The sequence below is a fragment of the Mustelus asterias genome, chromosome 3 (genome assembly GCF_964213995.1).
Source record: "Mustelus asterias chromosome 3, sMusAst1.hap1.1, whole genome shotgun sequence".
Classification (NCBI taxonomy): Eukaryota; Metazoa; Chordata; class Chondrichthyes; order Carcharhiniformes; family Triakidae; genus Mustelus; species Mustelus asterias.
In genome coordinates this window covers 50982946-51000034 of record NC_135803.1, presented here as the reverse complement: position 1 = coordinate 51000034, position 17089 = coordinate 50982946, and the positions used below count along the sequence as shown (strand labels likewise).

At 42.5% G+C, this 17089-nt stretch overlaps 1 protein-coding gene across 5 annotated transcripts in view; it reads right to left on the bottom strand.

The window, feature by feature from the left end:
• pxylp1 (2-phosphoxylose phosphatase 1) overlaps positions 1–15858 on the bottom strand; it is a 173496-nt gene extending 157638 nt beyond the window's left edge. For 3 of the 5 annotated variants that reach the window (XM_078202385.1, XM_078202353.1, XM_078202367.1), the window contains exons 1-2: positions 15781–15858; positions 7333–7465 (exon numbers count right to left, since the gene is read on the bottom strand). Coding sequence is in view for 4 of the 5 variants with exons in the window: in XM_078202353.1 (XP_078058479.1) it covers positions 7333–7423 (91 nt within the window). In the remaining variant the exon portion in view is untranslated. The other 2 variants (XM_078202376.1, XM_078202361.1) reach the window with 2 other exon arrangements.
• Positions 15859–17089: the final 1231 nt, after the last annotated feature.

The following is a 17089-nucleotide window of genomic DNA, read 5'->3' as shown; positions in this document are numbered from 1 at the left end:
TGTGGAGTTTGCACATTCTCCTCGTGTCTGCGTGGGTTTCCTCCGGGTGCTCCGGTTTCCTCCCACAGTCCAAAGATGTGCGGGTTAGGTTGATTGGCCAGGTTAAACGATTGCCCCTTAGAGTCCTGGGATGTGTAGGTTAGAGGGATTAGTGGGTAAAATATGTGGGGGTAGGGCCTGGGTGGGATTGTGGTCGGTGCAGACTCGATGGGCCGAATGGCCTCCTTCTGCACTGTAGGGATTCTATTCTATGATTCTATGATATACTAAAGATTCCTCCTCAGAAATTCGAGAACCCTGTTTGCTTTGGATATTGTCTGCCAAATGTGGAATCCCCACTGAGATCTTGTTTTCCAATTTTTTAATTTAAAATCCCTTCTGCAGAACTTAAAAGTCATTTCTAGCAATGATGGTCCACACTGGAATCACTTTAATTACGTTTTCAACCCATTCCATAACATCCTTAACCCTGGCACACGGTTGCAAAATACCATTCAAAACTGCAAATAAAAACCATACTCCTGATTACAAAATCTTCCGTAACTATGGCCAAAATCTTTAATCCCGATTCGTGGCTGGATCTTCCAGTGCTGCTGAAAGTGATTGGAGTTTTGGCTGGAACACCAAATTTTCCATTCTCGCTCACTATAAGTCCCACCACTACAAGACCGGAGAATCCCGCCCATCTAATTTGATTTAGTTTTGCCTGTTGAGTGATCGATGTTAGTTAGAACAATGGGAGAGCTCACTGCTCTTCTTTAAGTTGTCCGGCTTTGTAAGAGGCAAAGTCCTTGCTCGAATTCAGACAGAGGAAGAACAATTAAGGCAGTGATGATGAAGGCATTGTCACTCAATGTCATACATGCAGCCACCAGCTCAGATACTGGCACATTGTGTAATTTAGTGCATGGTATAGAGGCTGAATATGCATGTGGTGAGACAATGGACATGAGTGGGCTGCAGCCAGAACAGGGGGAACAGATAGCATAGGTGCCAATTTGGTAAAGGGCAGGGTCATGCAGAAGTTCTGCTGCAAAAGACCCAGATGAGGACTCTGACAGAGCAGCCTACAAAAGAGCACTGAGGAATATGCACAACAACTGTTTGATGCTTTGGGAAGCCTTGCATTAAGACCCGATTCAATGTCGTGGAGCATGGAGGAATCCAGCAACAACTTGCCACATGACATATAACATTGTTTGGAGCCTTTCCTTTCCAACGCTGAAGCGGTGGTCAATTCCATTAGTACCTTTGTGGACCCAATCACCTTGTCTCAGCTTCCATTGAAGCACAAGCAGTAGCCAACATCTGAGTGCTGCACTGGAAACTCAGACGACTGACCCCATGGTTATAGATTATAATGGCCTGGAATTTGCAGTCCTAGTGGCAGCAAATGCTGTAACATTTGTCATTACAGAGGGGCACCGTGGCATCACAATTTCCGATGATCATGCTTGCACCAAAAACTAAAAGCTGCAGTGCACCACATTGGATTATGGAGGAGCACACATTGATGGTCTCATTGTATTGTACCACAAAGCAACAGGGACCTGTAATTGGACAATTAGGGCTACTTACTCAGTAATTACTCTGATTTTCATGCAGATTTATTTAGGGCTAGTATCAATAGGTGGAGAGCCTGTATAGGCACAGCTATAAACATCATTCAAAGGAATATATAGCTTCTGTTTAACTCTTACTTGGTGCCTTCACTTGATTTTCAAAGTGCAAATGCAAGATTTGTTTACAAAAATGCTTCAGAACAAAATTGTAATATATGGATACAAGAGGCAGATATTGGTGGATAAAACCAAGTGGAGGTTCAGTGTTATTCGGGAATGGGAGGTGTGAGGAGTACGGAATTATTTTGGTAATCTTTAAAAATGAGAATGGCTTTTGATTCTGAATCGGTACTTGAAATACTACTGTCACCATGATAGTGACAATTCTCTGTCTCTGGAAAGGTGACATTGCTGACTGGATGACAAAGTGCTCTTCATCAATGCTGATGTATTTACTGGGCCGCATGGCGACACAGTGGTTAGCACTGCTGCCTCACAGAGCCAAGGACCTGGATTCAATTCTGGCCTTGGGTCACTGTCTGTGTGAAGTTTGCACATTCTCCCTGTGTCTGCGTGGGTTTCCTCCGGGTGCTCCAGTTTCCTCCGGCAGTCCAAAGATGTGCGGGTTAGGTTGATTGACCATATTAAATTGACCCTAGTGTCAGGGGGTTTAGCAAGGTAAATATGTGGGGTCACGGGAATAGGGCCTGGGTGGGATTGTATCAGTGCAGACTCGATGGGCCGAATGGCCTCCTTCTGCAATGTAGGGATTCTGTGATTCTATGACTATCAAAGTTCCAGTGTGCTGTGGATTCTCAATGGCCAAATACTTGAAACATAAGTTATAAAAAGATTCTTGGATGTAACCATAATTTGCTAACAATCAGCCTGTTGCTTGGTAAGATTTTTGATGTTAGACCTTTTATTGAATAAGTTTTTGCTGTCCCCTTTCAATTCACATAATTCCTACAGTGTAGAAGGATTTGGCCCATCAAGGCTGCACAGACATAAATCCCACTCAGGCCCTATCCCTGTAACTCCACATATTCATCCTTGCTAATCCCTCTGATGCTAAGGGGCAATTTAGCATGGCCAATCAACCTAACCCGCACATCATTGGACTGTGGAAAGAAACCGGAGCACCCGGAGGAAACCCACATAGACACGGGGAGAATGTGCCAACTCCACACAGATAGTCACCCAAGGCTGGAATTGAACCCAGGTCCTGAGAGCTGAGAGGCAGCAGTGCTAACCTCTGTGCTCGCATGCCCAAATCTGCTCTAGTCTGATTCCTGTAATATGTTAAGATTTTTGCATTAAACCAATGATTTGTTTGATGATTTCTTTAGCTCAATGGTATGTGTGTGTCACAACAGTAATAGGGGTGGCATAGTGGTTAGCACTGCTGCCTCACAGTGCCAGGGTTCCAGGTTCAATTCCCGGCTTGGGTCACTGTCTGTGTGGAGTTTGCACATTCTCCCCGTGTCTGGGTGGGTTTCCTATGGGTTCTCCGGTTTCCTCCCACGTTCTGAAAGATGTGCTGGTTAGGTGCATTGACCCAAACAGGCACCAGAGTGTGACGACTAGGAGAATTTCACAGAAACTTTATTGCAGTGTTAATGTAAGCTTTGTGACTAATAAATAAATTTTTTATCTTACTTTTTAATAACAGGATCAGAGATCAGTGTTTTTCCAGCTCCAAATGGATGAAGCGATGACATCTTGGGCCTAGAATAGGAAACAATATCTGTGGCAGAGGGGAAGGGGGGGAACCCATATTTATGATCTTTTATAAATAAGGAAATCTGAGTCACCATAATTGGAATTAGGAAGTGTTTCTATTTTATGTGATAGATTTTAGGTTAGCAACTCTCCTCTCACTATGCAGACTGGTGCACACCCTGTTTCTCAGCTAATGACAAATCTAAGGCTCTCTGCTGTCACAAATTTGCCTGAAACAGCTGTGGAAGAGATTCCATTGTAGCTTTAAGGATGTTATTCTGCTGAAGAAGTGGAAAAGGTCAATCGCGCCGGTGTATAAATACTTAATGAGGTGTTAAAGTCTGCCTGCTATAATTGTGCAGGCATTTCTTTTTAAAATGTTTTCTCAAGTCATCTATAAATGCTCACTGCAACAGTTAGTGCCAGGCCATAATCAATTTACACATCTTTGTTTAGGTATCTATAAATCAACATTTCAGAAAAAAAGCCATACATGTTTCTCAGTGCTCATGGCATCCAGCAAATCCAGTTAGGCCTCCAGCGAGGCCCTGGCATCATAGTCATTAACCAATTCGATTTACCCCACCTACTATCAAGAAATGGCTGAAGGCACTGGATATTGTGAAAGCTATGAGCCTCAAAGGCTAGTGCTCCAGAATGAACCACACTCAAAGACATGCTGTTACACTATCATTGAAGAACCATAGAATCAGAGGATACCTACAGAGCAAAAGGAGGCCATTCGGCCCATCAAGTCTCCACTGAATCTCCGAAAGAGCATCTTACCCAGACCCACTCCCACCACCCATCCTATCCCAGAAACCCCAGCATATATCATGGCTAATCTGTCTAACCTACATATCTTTAGACACTCAGGGTCAGTTTAGGAAGGTGAATCCACCGAACCTGCTCAAAGTTAAAGTTTATTTATTAGTCACAAGTAAGGCTTATGAAGTTACTGTTACATTGCAATGAAGTTACTGTGAAATTCCCCTAGTCGCCACAGTCCGCCACCTGTTCGGGTCAATGCACCTAACCAGCACGTCTTTCAGACTGCGGGAGGAAACCGGAGCACCCAGAAGAAACCCACGCAGACACGGGGAGAACATACAAACTCCACACAGACAGTGACCCAAGTCGGGAATCGAACCCGGGTCCCTGGCGCTGTGAAGCAGCAGTGCTAACCACTGTGCTACCATGCTGCCTTTGGAGTGTGGGAGGAAACTGGAACACCCAGAGGAAACTTATGCAGACATGGGGAGAACGTGCAAACTCCACACACGGTCACCCAAGGCTGGATTTGGTCTCAAGTCCCTGGTGCTGTGAGGCGCTAAACCACAGTGCCACGTAATGTTACATCACTGGCATCAACCTAATAAAGTGGAAAAATTCACCAAATATGTCCTGTCCATTAAAAATAGACAAATCATATCGAGCAATTAACACCATCAATCATCAGAAAAGTGATGGAAGGTGTCACCGAATGTGCAGTTGATTCCAGACCACATTACAGCCTTGGTTTAAAACTGGACAAAAGAGCTGAATTCCAGAGTAAATCAAGAGTGGCTGCCCTTTACATCAAATGTGGCGTCAAGGAAGCCTAGTAAGGTAGGGGAGTCTAAAACTAGAGGGCATAGGTTTAAGGTGAGAGGGGAGAGATACAAAAGTATCCAGAGGGGCAATTTTTTCACACGGAGGGTGGTGAGTGTCTGGAACAAGCTGCCAGAGGTAGTAGAGGCAGGGACAATTTTGTCTTTTAAAAAGCATTTAGACAGTTACATGGATACGATGGGCATAGAGGGATATGGGTCAAATGCAGGCAATTGGGATTAGCTTAGGGATTTTAAAAAAAAGGGCGACATGGACAAGGTGGGCCGAAGGGCCTGTTTCCATGCTGTAAATGTCTATGTATATGTCTAAAGTTGAAGTCAATGAGAATCTAGGGGGAAACTCTCCATGGTTGGAGTCATACTTAGCACAGAGGAACATGTTGCCAATCATTTCAGCCCCACGACAGCACTGCAGGAGTTTCTCAGGGCAATGTCCAAGGCCCATCCATCTTCAGCTGCTTCGTCAATGATCTTCCTTCCAGCATAAGATCAGAAGTGGGGATATTCGCTGATGATTGCACAGTGTTCAATTCCATTCGCTACTCCTCAGATAATCAGCAGTCCATGCCAACATGCAGTGACAATATCATCCACGATCATCCTCAACACTGGTGCCCCACAAGGCTGTGTCCTGAGCCCCTCACTACACTCCTTAGACACCTATGACTGTGTGGCCAAATTCCCTTCCAATTTGATTTTCAAGTTTGCTGATGATGCCATCGTAGTGGGTCGGATCTCAAACAATGACAAGACAGAGTACAGGAAAGAGAGAGGATCTGGTGAACTGGTGCGACGACAATAATCTCTCCCTCAATGTCAACAAAACAAAGGAGATCGTCATCGACTTCAGGAAGCGTAGTGGAGGACATGTCCCTGTCTACATCAATGGGGACAATGGTCGAGAGCTTCATGTTTTTAGGTGTCAAGATGACCAATAACCTGTCCTGGTCCCGGCATGCCGATGCTATAGTTAAGAAAGCCCACCAATGCCTCTGCTTTCTCAGAAGACTAAGGAAATTTGGTACGTCCACTATGACTCTCTCCAACTTTTACAGTTCACCATAGAAAGCATCCTTTCTGGTTGTATCACAGCTTGGTATGGCTTGTGCTCTATCCAAGACCGCAAGAAACTACAACGGGTCGTGAACGAAGCCTAGTGCATCACTCTAACCAATTTCCCACACATTGACACTACCTACACTTCCCGCTGCCTCGGAAAAGCAGTCAGCATAATTAAGGACCCCATACACCCCGGACATACTCTCTTCCACCTTCTTCCGTCGGGAAAAAGATACAAAAGTCTGAGAACATGTACCAACCGACTCAAGAACAGCTTCTTCCCTGCTGCCATCAGACTTTTGAATGGACCTATTTTGCATTAAGTTGCTCTTTCTCTACACCTTAGCTATGACTTTTTTTTATTTGTTTATGTCGCTGGCTGGCCAGCATTTGTTGCCTATCCCTTGTTGCCCTTGGAGGGCAGTTGAGAGTCAACACCATTGCTGTGGCTCTGGAGTCACATGTAGGCCAGACCGGGTAAGGACAGATTTCCTTCCCTAAAGGACATTAGTGAACCAGATGGGTTTTTCTGACAATCGACAATGGTTTCATGGTCATCAGTAAATTCTTAATTCCAGATGACTTTTGTTGAATTCAAATTCCATCATCTGCCGTGGCGGGATTCGAACCCGGGTCCCCAGAACATTAGCTGAGTTTCTGGATTAATAGTCTAGCGATAATAGCACTAGGCCATCACCTGCCCTGTAACACTACATTCTGCACTCTCTCCTTTCCTTCTCTATGAACAGTATGCTTTGTCTGTTTGGTGTGCAAGAATCAATACTTTCTGTATACCAATACATGTGACAATAAAAAATCAAATCAAAATCAATATTCTGCCTTGGATTGTTAAATGGCAAGTAATATGTGCACTACATAATTGTCAGGAAATGAATCAACCCAACTCACCTTGATATTCAATGGCATTTCCCATCATTAACATCCTGTGGGGGATGGATGGGTTGGTAGGGAGGAGGTTACCATTGTCCATAAAATTAATTGGGCCAACCACATAAATACTGTAGCTTCAAGGGTATGGAAAAGTTACCTTCTGACTCCTGAAAGCCTGCCCAATATCTACAAGCTACAAGACAAGAGTGTAATGGAATAATCCCTAGTTGTTGAGATGACAACAACTCAAAAAGCTCAACACCATTCAGGCTAAAGCAGCCCACTTAATTATTTTCCATCCACACTAATTTCCACCATTGGAACCAAGTTGAATGTCAGTAATAGTGCTTGGAGGCTTCAGACAATGGCACACCAGCAGCAGAGAAAGGCTGATTTCAGAATGTGCTTTATATTTCAATGTCTCACATCAGTAGCGCTAAATGGTTTTGCTTATTAATCTAAAGTAAATCAGTGGGAGCAGTACTTACAGAACTGCAGGCTGAGGCTCAGGACAGCGAGCAGGGCAGCTACAGCCAGCAGGAATAGAAATCGGCTTCGAAAAAACATGGTCACACACATTTTCACACTCCCATTATGACTGGACCTCCAACGTACTCTCCCCTGTGAAAGCAAATGCAAGAATAGAGTCAGGCACAAGAAGGAATGAAGAAGTCAATTCCAACATACAGCAGCCGAACTGTTTCACTGGGAAGAATTCAAAGCATGAAGAATGAAGCTTCTGTTGCTATGGCAATTTTCCTTCTTTTTGAAAAAGGTATTTGACTTTGATTAATGGCTTACAGTTACTCCTGGAGAATAACTAGCAATCAAACAGCTCTGTTGAAATAACCATTTTTCATTACAGTGTTCTGAAAAGGGTGTAGTTACACAAATTTAGCCAACTTTTGAAAATGCTGTTCAATTCTAAGATCCTGAACATTAAACAATTATTACAAAGATCTACTGTTAAAAGAACCTTTTAAAACCAAACAGAAATTATTGATATATTTCATCTATTACTATCAGATTTGGACACCTCTAATTCTCTGGAACATGTTTGGACAAGCAAGCTTTCACTCAATGATTTTCCACTGACAGCCGAAAGACAAGACAATGCATACTTCAGTATGAGACAATTGCAAAACATCAGAAAGGAAGCCAATAATTTTCAAACGCATTTCTCTGAACTGGTTAAACAACAAAAAGATGAAACAACATACTGCACATTGTCAAGATATTTTTCAGTGAATAACAACCTGATAAATAAGGTTTGAAAGTGTCAGACACTATTGGGTGAAAAATTATATCTGTTCACTGTTACTTTTCAAGCACGTTAGGCTTGGGATTTTTGATATATGAGCTCCTATGCTAAGTGTTAAGAAGATTGGTTCAACACCGCGCTGTTGCGGTCAGAATTTTATTATTCTTAGTGAACAAGGTCTGATATTATAGGATTTAATGATAAAGGACCAACACTTAATTTTATATTAGTAACGAGTTATCCAGTTTGGGTATGGAGGAATTGCTTTTAAACTTCAAAAATTAAATGTCATTTACTCTATTTTATTTTGTTTAATGAACTTTATTCTCCTTCATCCCTGTTTAACAAATGCTGAAGTAAAAACAGCAGATGCATGTGGATTAAGTTGGTGATGGTTGTTCAAACAGAGTCAATGGCAGAGAACAGTAGAAGACTTACACTCCACGAGGAGTAGTAAGATTTAATGACGATAAATAACAATCCCTTTTGCTTCGAAGGCACTGATTCATACTAAAATTATATATGCAGCAACATTCCTCCCGTACCTCATCCCAAAATAAAACATTAAGGCCACAAGGTTAGTCAAAGGGAAAAGCTTTAAGGAATGTCCTAAAGCAGAGAGTGAAGTAGAGAGGTGTAAGAAGGAAATTTGGGATCTGAGGCCTTGGCAACTGAAGATATAGTCACCAACAGTGAAGAAATTAAAATCAGGAATGTTTACGAGGCCAGAATTAGCAGAATGCAGATATCTAAACAAATGCTCGTTTCAAGGGAATTAGGTAACAAATCATAGGAGGGAAAATAGACAATAAGCACGGGCATGGATCTAATTGAATAGCTTTTCCAAAAAGCCAGCTTATGCCCTATGGACCAAATGATCTCCTGTGCTGGTGTGAAATTTTGTCCAGTAACATTCTCATAATATGCCTTTGGATGTTTTGCTTTGCTGGGGGTTATATAAATGCAAGTTCTTGTTGTATAATTCTATACAATTCTTAGATTAGCTTAATTTCACACTTGCTGTTTTTCTTACATGCTCAAGGCCTAGAAATTGCATGAAATTGTTCCAAAATTTATTTTAACTGCTGGACTAAACACTTCATTGCATTTAAGGGACTTAATTAAAGATCTAGCCAAGGGTCGGAAGGTGGAACAGTTCTTAATCCACAAATTGCCAAGTAGAAGCTAGCAGAATATAATTACATCTCCTGATATATTTCTGACTTACAGCGATATTATTTAGCTTACACTTCATAACAAGCCTTTATTTTTTTGATTTGAAGAAAAGCATATATTGACAGCAAACTGAAAGCATTACTGATATTGTTCATTATCATTTATTGCCAGTATTTCACATTTTGTACTCCATTCCCCAATTTCTTGAGTACTACTTTCTAAAAATATCCCATTTGTCTAACGCATATATTCTAAAATAGGTCCAGGATATTGTACAGTGATTTTAAGGATGTTCCAAAGTTGTTGAATCTCATGTAATTACTTCACAAGTAATGGAAAATACTTTAATAAAAACGGCAAAGGTGAAATATCAAATAAATCATCCAACCCTCACAACTTGAAGCTACTGTGTAACTTCTTTAATGAAACAAATTTATAAACCATTCACGTACACACAGTTTTTGACTAAATTCACTTGTCACTGTATAATTATGACACATATTCCTAAGAGTGTGAAATTTCTCTTGCTGTACATAGACATCATTTCTCCATGTATGAAACTGTGAACCAGAATTTAGAAATTGTTGCAAGGAACAATCCATGTGCTGGTATAGTTGGGCCCACAATGTTTTTCCGATACTGGGCCTCAGGTCTCACTTACATGAAGCCGACAAGCTGCGCACACTTTCTGGGCATCCCCAGGCAGCTCATCGACAGAAGGATTTCAAGATTGGACTACAGCATTGCCAGCCCTCAGGTCCTGCGAGTGAGCAATCAATAGTAAATCAGTATAAAGCATCTGCTTCCATAAGGTCAACTGATCAATTGTTAAACTGCAGGTGTGAAAATTAGATCCTGCGACATTATTCAAAGAGGTTTCTCCTACTATCCTCCCCAACATCAGCAACCCCAAAAACAGATTAACACGTCATTCACCATACAGCTGTTTGTGGGACCTTGTTGTCTGCAAATTGACTACCATGTTTGCCAACAAAACAAAATAGTTTCAAAGGTAATTAACTGTCTGTAAATCTGTTTTGCTGAGGTCATGAAAGGTGCCACATTCATGTAATTATTTCTTTTCAGCCACTGAGCTGGTGTTTTCCTAAGTAACTACTCCTAATAATTGCTTTTAAGTTCAGATAGGAAAAAAACAGATTTAGAATAATCTCAGTTGTTGGAAATGGATAGAACACCTATTCTGAATACTGACAATTGATATATCATGATACACACATCTTTCGTGCAAACTGCTGACAAAATCATGTTTCTTGACAAATATTTTAATGCTCAAATATATCTGAACGGCACATAGGCAGTAAGGAGTCTCCAGCAATGGAATTCTAGCTCCTTTATTTTACTTAAAAATCACATGGGTTAAATCATGGCAAGGAAGGAAAAGTGCACTCATATTTTGGATTTTCATACAATCAGAGTTAATTGGGAATGGTCTGACGCATTGGAATTCTATATAATACGAGTGAAGGGGAGGTGGACTGACAGATCTTCAAATATTTATCCCAGCACCTTCAGATTAGCGGGAGTAAATAGTAAAAGTAACATTCCTTTAAAGTTTCTCACAAGCTGGTTGGTTTCCATGTTCCTGAACAGACTGGTCCAGAGGTTCCCAAAAAAAACTAATGCCTTTATGTCTATAAGAATAGAATACAAGTGAGTTAGAAGTCATGCTACAGTTATACAAAGCATTGGTTAGACCACACTGGAATTTAGAAGGTTAAAAGGTGATTTGAGTGAAGTTTTTGAGTTATTAAGGGGAAGAGAATGGGTTGATTAGGAAAGTAGATTTCCTCCTGTAGGTCAATCTGGGACAAAGAGATACAGATAAAATAATGGACTTCTTTATGCAAAGTGTGGTAGAGGTTTGGAACTCTCTAACAAATGGCAATTGATGCTATATCAATAGGGGTGGCACGGTGGCACAGTGGTTAGCACTGCAGTTTCACGGTACCAGAGACCCGGGTTCGATTTCATCCTTGGGGCACTGGCTGTGTGGAGTTTGTACGTTCTCCCTGTGTCTGTGTGGGTTTCCTCCAGGTGCTTTAGTTTGCTTCTACAGACCTGGGGTGTGTGGGTTAGGTGGATTAACCATGGTAAATGCTTGGGGTTATGGGGATGTGGCCTGGGTAAGATGCTCTTTCAGTGAGTTGGTGCAGACTCGAATGGCCTCCTTCTCCACTGTAGGGATTTTATGGAAATGTTGGTAGGTTTTTGTTAGTGAAATTAATAAAGGAATATAGGGAAATGGTGGGTATATGGAATTTGGTCACAGATCACCCATGATCTAAGTGAAAGGCAAAGCAGGCTCATATGACGAAGTGGTCCACTCTCATTCCCATGTCCCAAATATTTTTTCTAAGCCTTCCTTTGGAAATTCACACCCACACAATCTTTCTGTGAAACAATCGGATGAATTTCACTTTAACTATTGGGCAGAAAATGAGTGGTGGCAAATCAGGCACACATTTCACACACCCATGTCAACAGCAGCTTAGTTGGTAAAGTTCTTGCCTTTCAGTCAGAACGTTTTGTGTTAAGTCCCAATCCTGTACTTGAATACAAAGATCAAAACTGATGCTCCTCTGCAGTACTGGAGGACTGCTGCACAGTTGTGGTGCCAATTTTTGGGTGAGATGTTAAACCAATGTCCCGAATGCCCTCTCAAGTGGATGTAAAAGATCCCAAAGCACTATTTCAAAGAAATTGGGAATTATCCCTGGTGCCCTGCTTAATAAGTATCCTTCCAATGAATGTAGATTATTTGGTCATTATCAATTGCTTTTTGTGGGAGTTTGCTGCATGGCTTCCATATTTCTTACATGACAATACTTCAGGAGTATTTCATCGACTGTAAAGTGCTTTGAGATTATGGGCGGCACGGTGGCACAGTGGTTAGCACTGCTGCCTCACAGCGCCAGGGACCTGGGCTCGATTCCCAGCTTGAGTCTTTGTCTGTGTGGAGACTACACATTCTCCCCGTGTCTGCATGGGTTTCCTCCGGGTGTTCCGGTTTCCTTCCAAAGTTAGGTGCATTCTCTTTCAGTGTACCCTCACGTCAGTTCTAAGAAATTTCTTCACCCAGAGAGTGGTGAATGTGTGGAATTTATTCCAGCTGGTTACCCGATTGGTTGAGGCCAAAATGTGTGTTCATGACTCACTGCCGTCAGATGCCGTCAGAGCAATCCTAAGAGGAAGCCTATTACTTAGCTAAATTCTGTATCTAAAATAAAGCAAAGATCAAAAACGTATGGAATTATGACCTTCCCAGCTCAGCTCGTGGGCGGCACGGTAGCACAGTGGTTAGCACTGCTGCTTCACAGCTCCAGGGACCTGGGTTCGATTCTCGGCTTGGGTTACTGTCTGTGTGGAGTTTGCACATTCTCCTCGTGTCTGCGTGGGTTTCCTCCAGGTGCTCCGGTTTCCTCCCACAGTCCAAAGATGTGCGGGTTAGGTTGATTGGCCATGCTAAAAATTGCCCCTTAGAGTCCTGGGATGCGTAGGTTAGAGGGATTAGTGGGTAAATATGTAGGGATATGGGGGTGGGGGTAGGGCCTGGGTGGTATTGTGGTCGGTGTAGACTCGATGGGCCGAATGGCCTCCTTCTGCACTGTAGGGTTTCTATGATTTCTATGATTTCTAGATAACATTGGCTCATCGCTTCCTTCTATTTATTCAACTGGCTTCAGTTCCATATCTCGACTACTGTACTTTCCAGGTCTTGGGAATCTCAATGGTTACCAGCAGTGTTTTGTGAGAATTGAAATTGCAAACTATTTGAGAGACATAGTTATTTTGAATTGTCAGCCAGTACAGTTCTACTGAATCCATCCATATGCATTCAAAATACAGAATCCGCATTACAGAACTCAATATCAGCATCAATCCAGTGTCCAATCGGGTCACCAGCTGGAATAAAACAGTGGCCATCTTGGTTTACAAATAAATAACCTACAAACTCACAGAAACATATTTGAATTGAAATTCCTTTGCAAGTCTTGCATCATTTTTTGAATATCCTAATCTACATCAAGCCCCACTTACCCATCCCCCTTGTGTTTACTGACTTACATGAGCTCCCAATCCACCAATGCCTCATGTTTAAAATTCTCATCCTCATGTTCAAAACACCACCGTGGCCATGTCCCCTTGATCTCTGTAACCTCCTCCAGCCTAACAAACCTCCAAGAGCTCTGCCTTCCTCAAAAAGCCTCATATCTGGAGCAGCAGAACTGACAGATCTCAAGACCCAATATAAAACTACTTCCGTGAATAAGCTTTTAGTCTCCTCTTCAAATATCTTATTTTTTAACTCAGTGTAAATATCTGTGCGATTGAAACGCCCTGTGAAATACCTTGGCATATTTCTTACATTAAAGGCACTATACAATTGCAAGGTGTTCTTTTTGTAATCTCTGTTGATGTTTGCAATGGAAATATTATGTAAACATGTCTTTCATTCTAGGCTACTACTCCAGTGCAATACAGAAGGACTGTTGAACTGACTAGATGACACATTAAACTGAGGCCACATCTGAAATCTAATAAACTTTTAATTTTCCCACAGCACTATTTGAATAGAATCAGGGTGAGTTCTCAACTGTGCCCCAGTTAGTAACTAACTCTGCCAATATTGCTAAAAACAATGACTAGCTGATCATGATCACATTGCTGTTGTGGGAGCTTGCTGTGTTGAATTTGGCTGCCACATTTCCTACATTACACCAGCCTGTCAAAAGTCCTTCATTTGCTTTAAGGGTTTTGGGGCATCCTGGGGTTGTCAAGAATGCTACTTCTTTCCTTTCTTTCATAAAATACACGTAAATATACTTCCTTGATAATTCAAAAAAAAATGTTTATCTCACTTTCAATTTCTGAAAATTGCAATGTAAAAGTTTTCAGCGAAACAGTTACAGCATTTGTTGCCACTCGTTATAGAGGGTATAGGCCAAATGCGGGCAATTGGGACTAGCTTCATGTTAAAAACTGGCCGGCAAAGACAAGTTGGGCTGAAGGGCCTGTTTCCATGCTTTTTGATTTTGATTTGATTTACTATTGTCACATGTATTAGTATACAGTGAAAAGTGTTGTTTCTTGCATGCTATATGGACAAAGCTGTAAACCTCTATGACTCAATAAACTCCTATCAGCTGCCAGCATGGCAGAGGTGCTTTGGCAGACTGGCATTCCTGGAGCTGGTCCCGCCCAGAGACATGTACGGAGGCAATCTGATCCTTCAAGAGCAGCCACAGGTATAACTGGCTCACGTTTCAAATTCACCCATTGTAATTCACCCTGCTTCTCAATCCTTCCTCTTGGCCAAAAAGAATGTACATTTTCAGCATATATTGACTGAGCTGAGTTTTCCCAGCATTTTCTATGTCTCAGGATAAGTGGGCGTGTGTAAACAGTGGTGAGATGTGACACTGTTCTAGTACAGACAAACTTTAAATGCTTTTTGTTGCCTAGTATAGAAACTGATATTCACATCAATGGGATTGAGAAATATCCACAAGCAAAGTAGGCCAAATACATTGTAGAAACCAATGTAAGATAGTCCCCACAGTGCTGCATTCCAAAATTGATCTGCAGGTCAATTCAGGGAATTAAACTTTCTGTAAATTTTAAATCATAGAAAAAAGCACCCAACCAAACAATGCAAATCCTGAATGTAAATCAATAAATGGCCATTCGACTCCATGACCCACAATAATCTCATGTTGTACAACATAATTTGGAGTAAAATATAGAAACTATAGAAAATAGGTGTGAACAGCATTCAGCTACCCCTCCTCAATGTTAACGGAAAAAGAAAAGGGCTGAATACAATGTTGCCTTTTCCTCAAAACAGCCCACAGCCACACATTGCCAAGAGTCTCAGACGCCAGCTAACATCCTTTGTTATCAGAGTGGAGTGGTAATCCTCAGCTCCATCGTATTGTGTGGCGAGGAACATTACACAGTAAAAATATAAACTGAACTGTGCTCACTCGAAGCCAATCTGCGGGTGGCTTTTATACTCACATTGCCGGGGTTCAAAAGAAGCCTGGTGCTCAAGCAAACCCGCTTTTGTTTCAGCTTCAACCTAGGTTTCACTATTGAAGAGGAAACTCTTTGTACAACAGTGCAGATCGGTAAAAAGGGGGGCTTGCCCTTCGATCACTTCTTGGAAGCAGTTCCCGAGTCTGAGTCCTTACCTTGTGTGTGTGTGTTTGTGGACAGTGTGGAGCGCTGACAACGCTGCTCCAACTCTTTCCCTTGGACAAATGGTGAGTGGCAAATCAAACCCTGGGGGTGGGGAGCTCTGCCTCTGATACTGGCGCCGATATCTCTCGTATCCACCACCCCACCGCCATACACACTCAACCAACACTTGCAGTAATGTAGGAAGGAGAGATTTAAAAATATTCCTTCCCGCTGTGTATCTGACCCCAGGCTGTGAACAGTGAAAGCTTCCCCCAAAGTAACGCCAAAGCTCACTCACCTGTCCGGCCAGCTAGCAGCCTGCTTCCCCCACTCCGAAATCGGAGAAAGTATTTTGTTCTCTTCCTTTCACCCAGTTCCTGGGGAAAGTGTTCCAGAACAAAAAAAAACGTGTAATCAGCCGCCATCTACTGGTTGAAAGAAGGGGGAGGAATCGACTCAATGCCACACACAACCAGGCACACAGGCTGCTTCAGTTGAAACAAAGCTGTGTCAGAAACGTGTCTGATGTTCCATGTTAGTGCAATACAGGCGTTCACTCCAAATGACTGGCTTTATTTTTGATGATTTAGTTTTTCCAATGTTCTCCTCAACTTTCACTGAACTCTGCATGTAGGAACAGTCTGCCAGTCACATGTGGTTTGCCAATCCAGCATGTGTCATCAGGAGTTGCTGATAAAATTCAGAATTTTCTGCCTTCAGCACCATTTGTACCCAAGCCCCTCTGCAAATGGTAGTTGTCCTGCTCTCTGCATGAGTCCTCCTGTGAGAATGGGAAAGGGTAAAGTTTATTTATTAGTCACAAGTAGGCATACTTGCAATACACTGCAATGAAGTTACTGTGAAAATCCCCTAGTTGCCACACTCAGACGCCTGTTCGGATACACTGAGGGAAGAATTTAGCATAGCCAATGCACCTAATCAGCACGTCTTTCAGACTGAGAGGAAATCAGAGCCCCCGGAGGAAACCCACGCAGACCCGAGGAGAATGTGCAGACTCCGCACAGACAGTGGCCCAAGCTGGGAAGCGAGCCCAGGTCTCTAGCGCTGAGGCAGCAGTGCTAACCACTGTGCTACCATGCCGCCCTTTCTAGCCTACAGTATGCAGCATCACATTCAGTAGTAGCAGAACTCAGGGAACAACAGTGTTCAGGGGAGTAGGGAATTGTGCGGTGAATTTTCACAATGGGGATGAGAAACAGGAAATGGGATTGTACCCACTCCCAAGGGGAAACAGTTACTCTTTGGGATTCTCATGGCGGAGCCTCCTAAATTGGCTGGGGAACAGATTCCTTCTCCAATTAGTGGGCAGGCTTTCCAAGCTGCATTGCCAATCAGAGGTCTTCCTGCTTGAGAGGAGCATGAAAATAGATGGTCAGTAATGGAGAGGACACTCCAACATGGAGGAACCCTCTCACCAACTTCTCTAAAAGTTCAAATGGCAGGAGAAATCTTTCTCCAGGGTGGTGTTTGGGCTGCACCCACAGCCAGGCAGGCATGGTAGCACAGTGGTTAGCACTGCTGCTTCACAGCACCAGGAACCCCGGTTCGATTCCTGGCTTGGGTCACTGTCTGTATTGAGTTTGCAT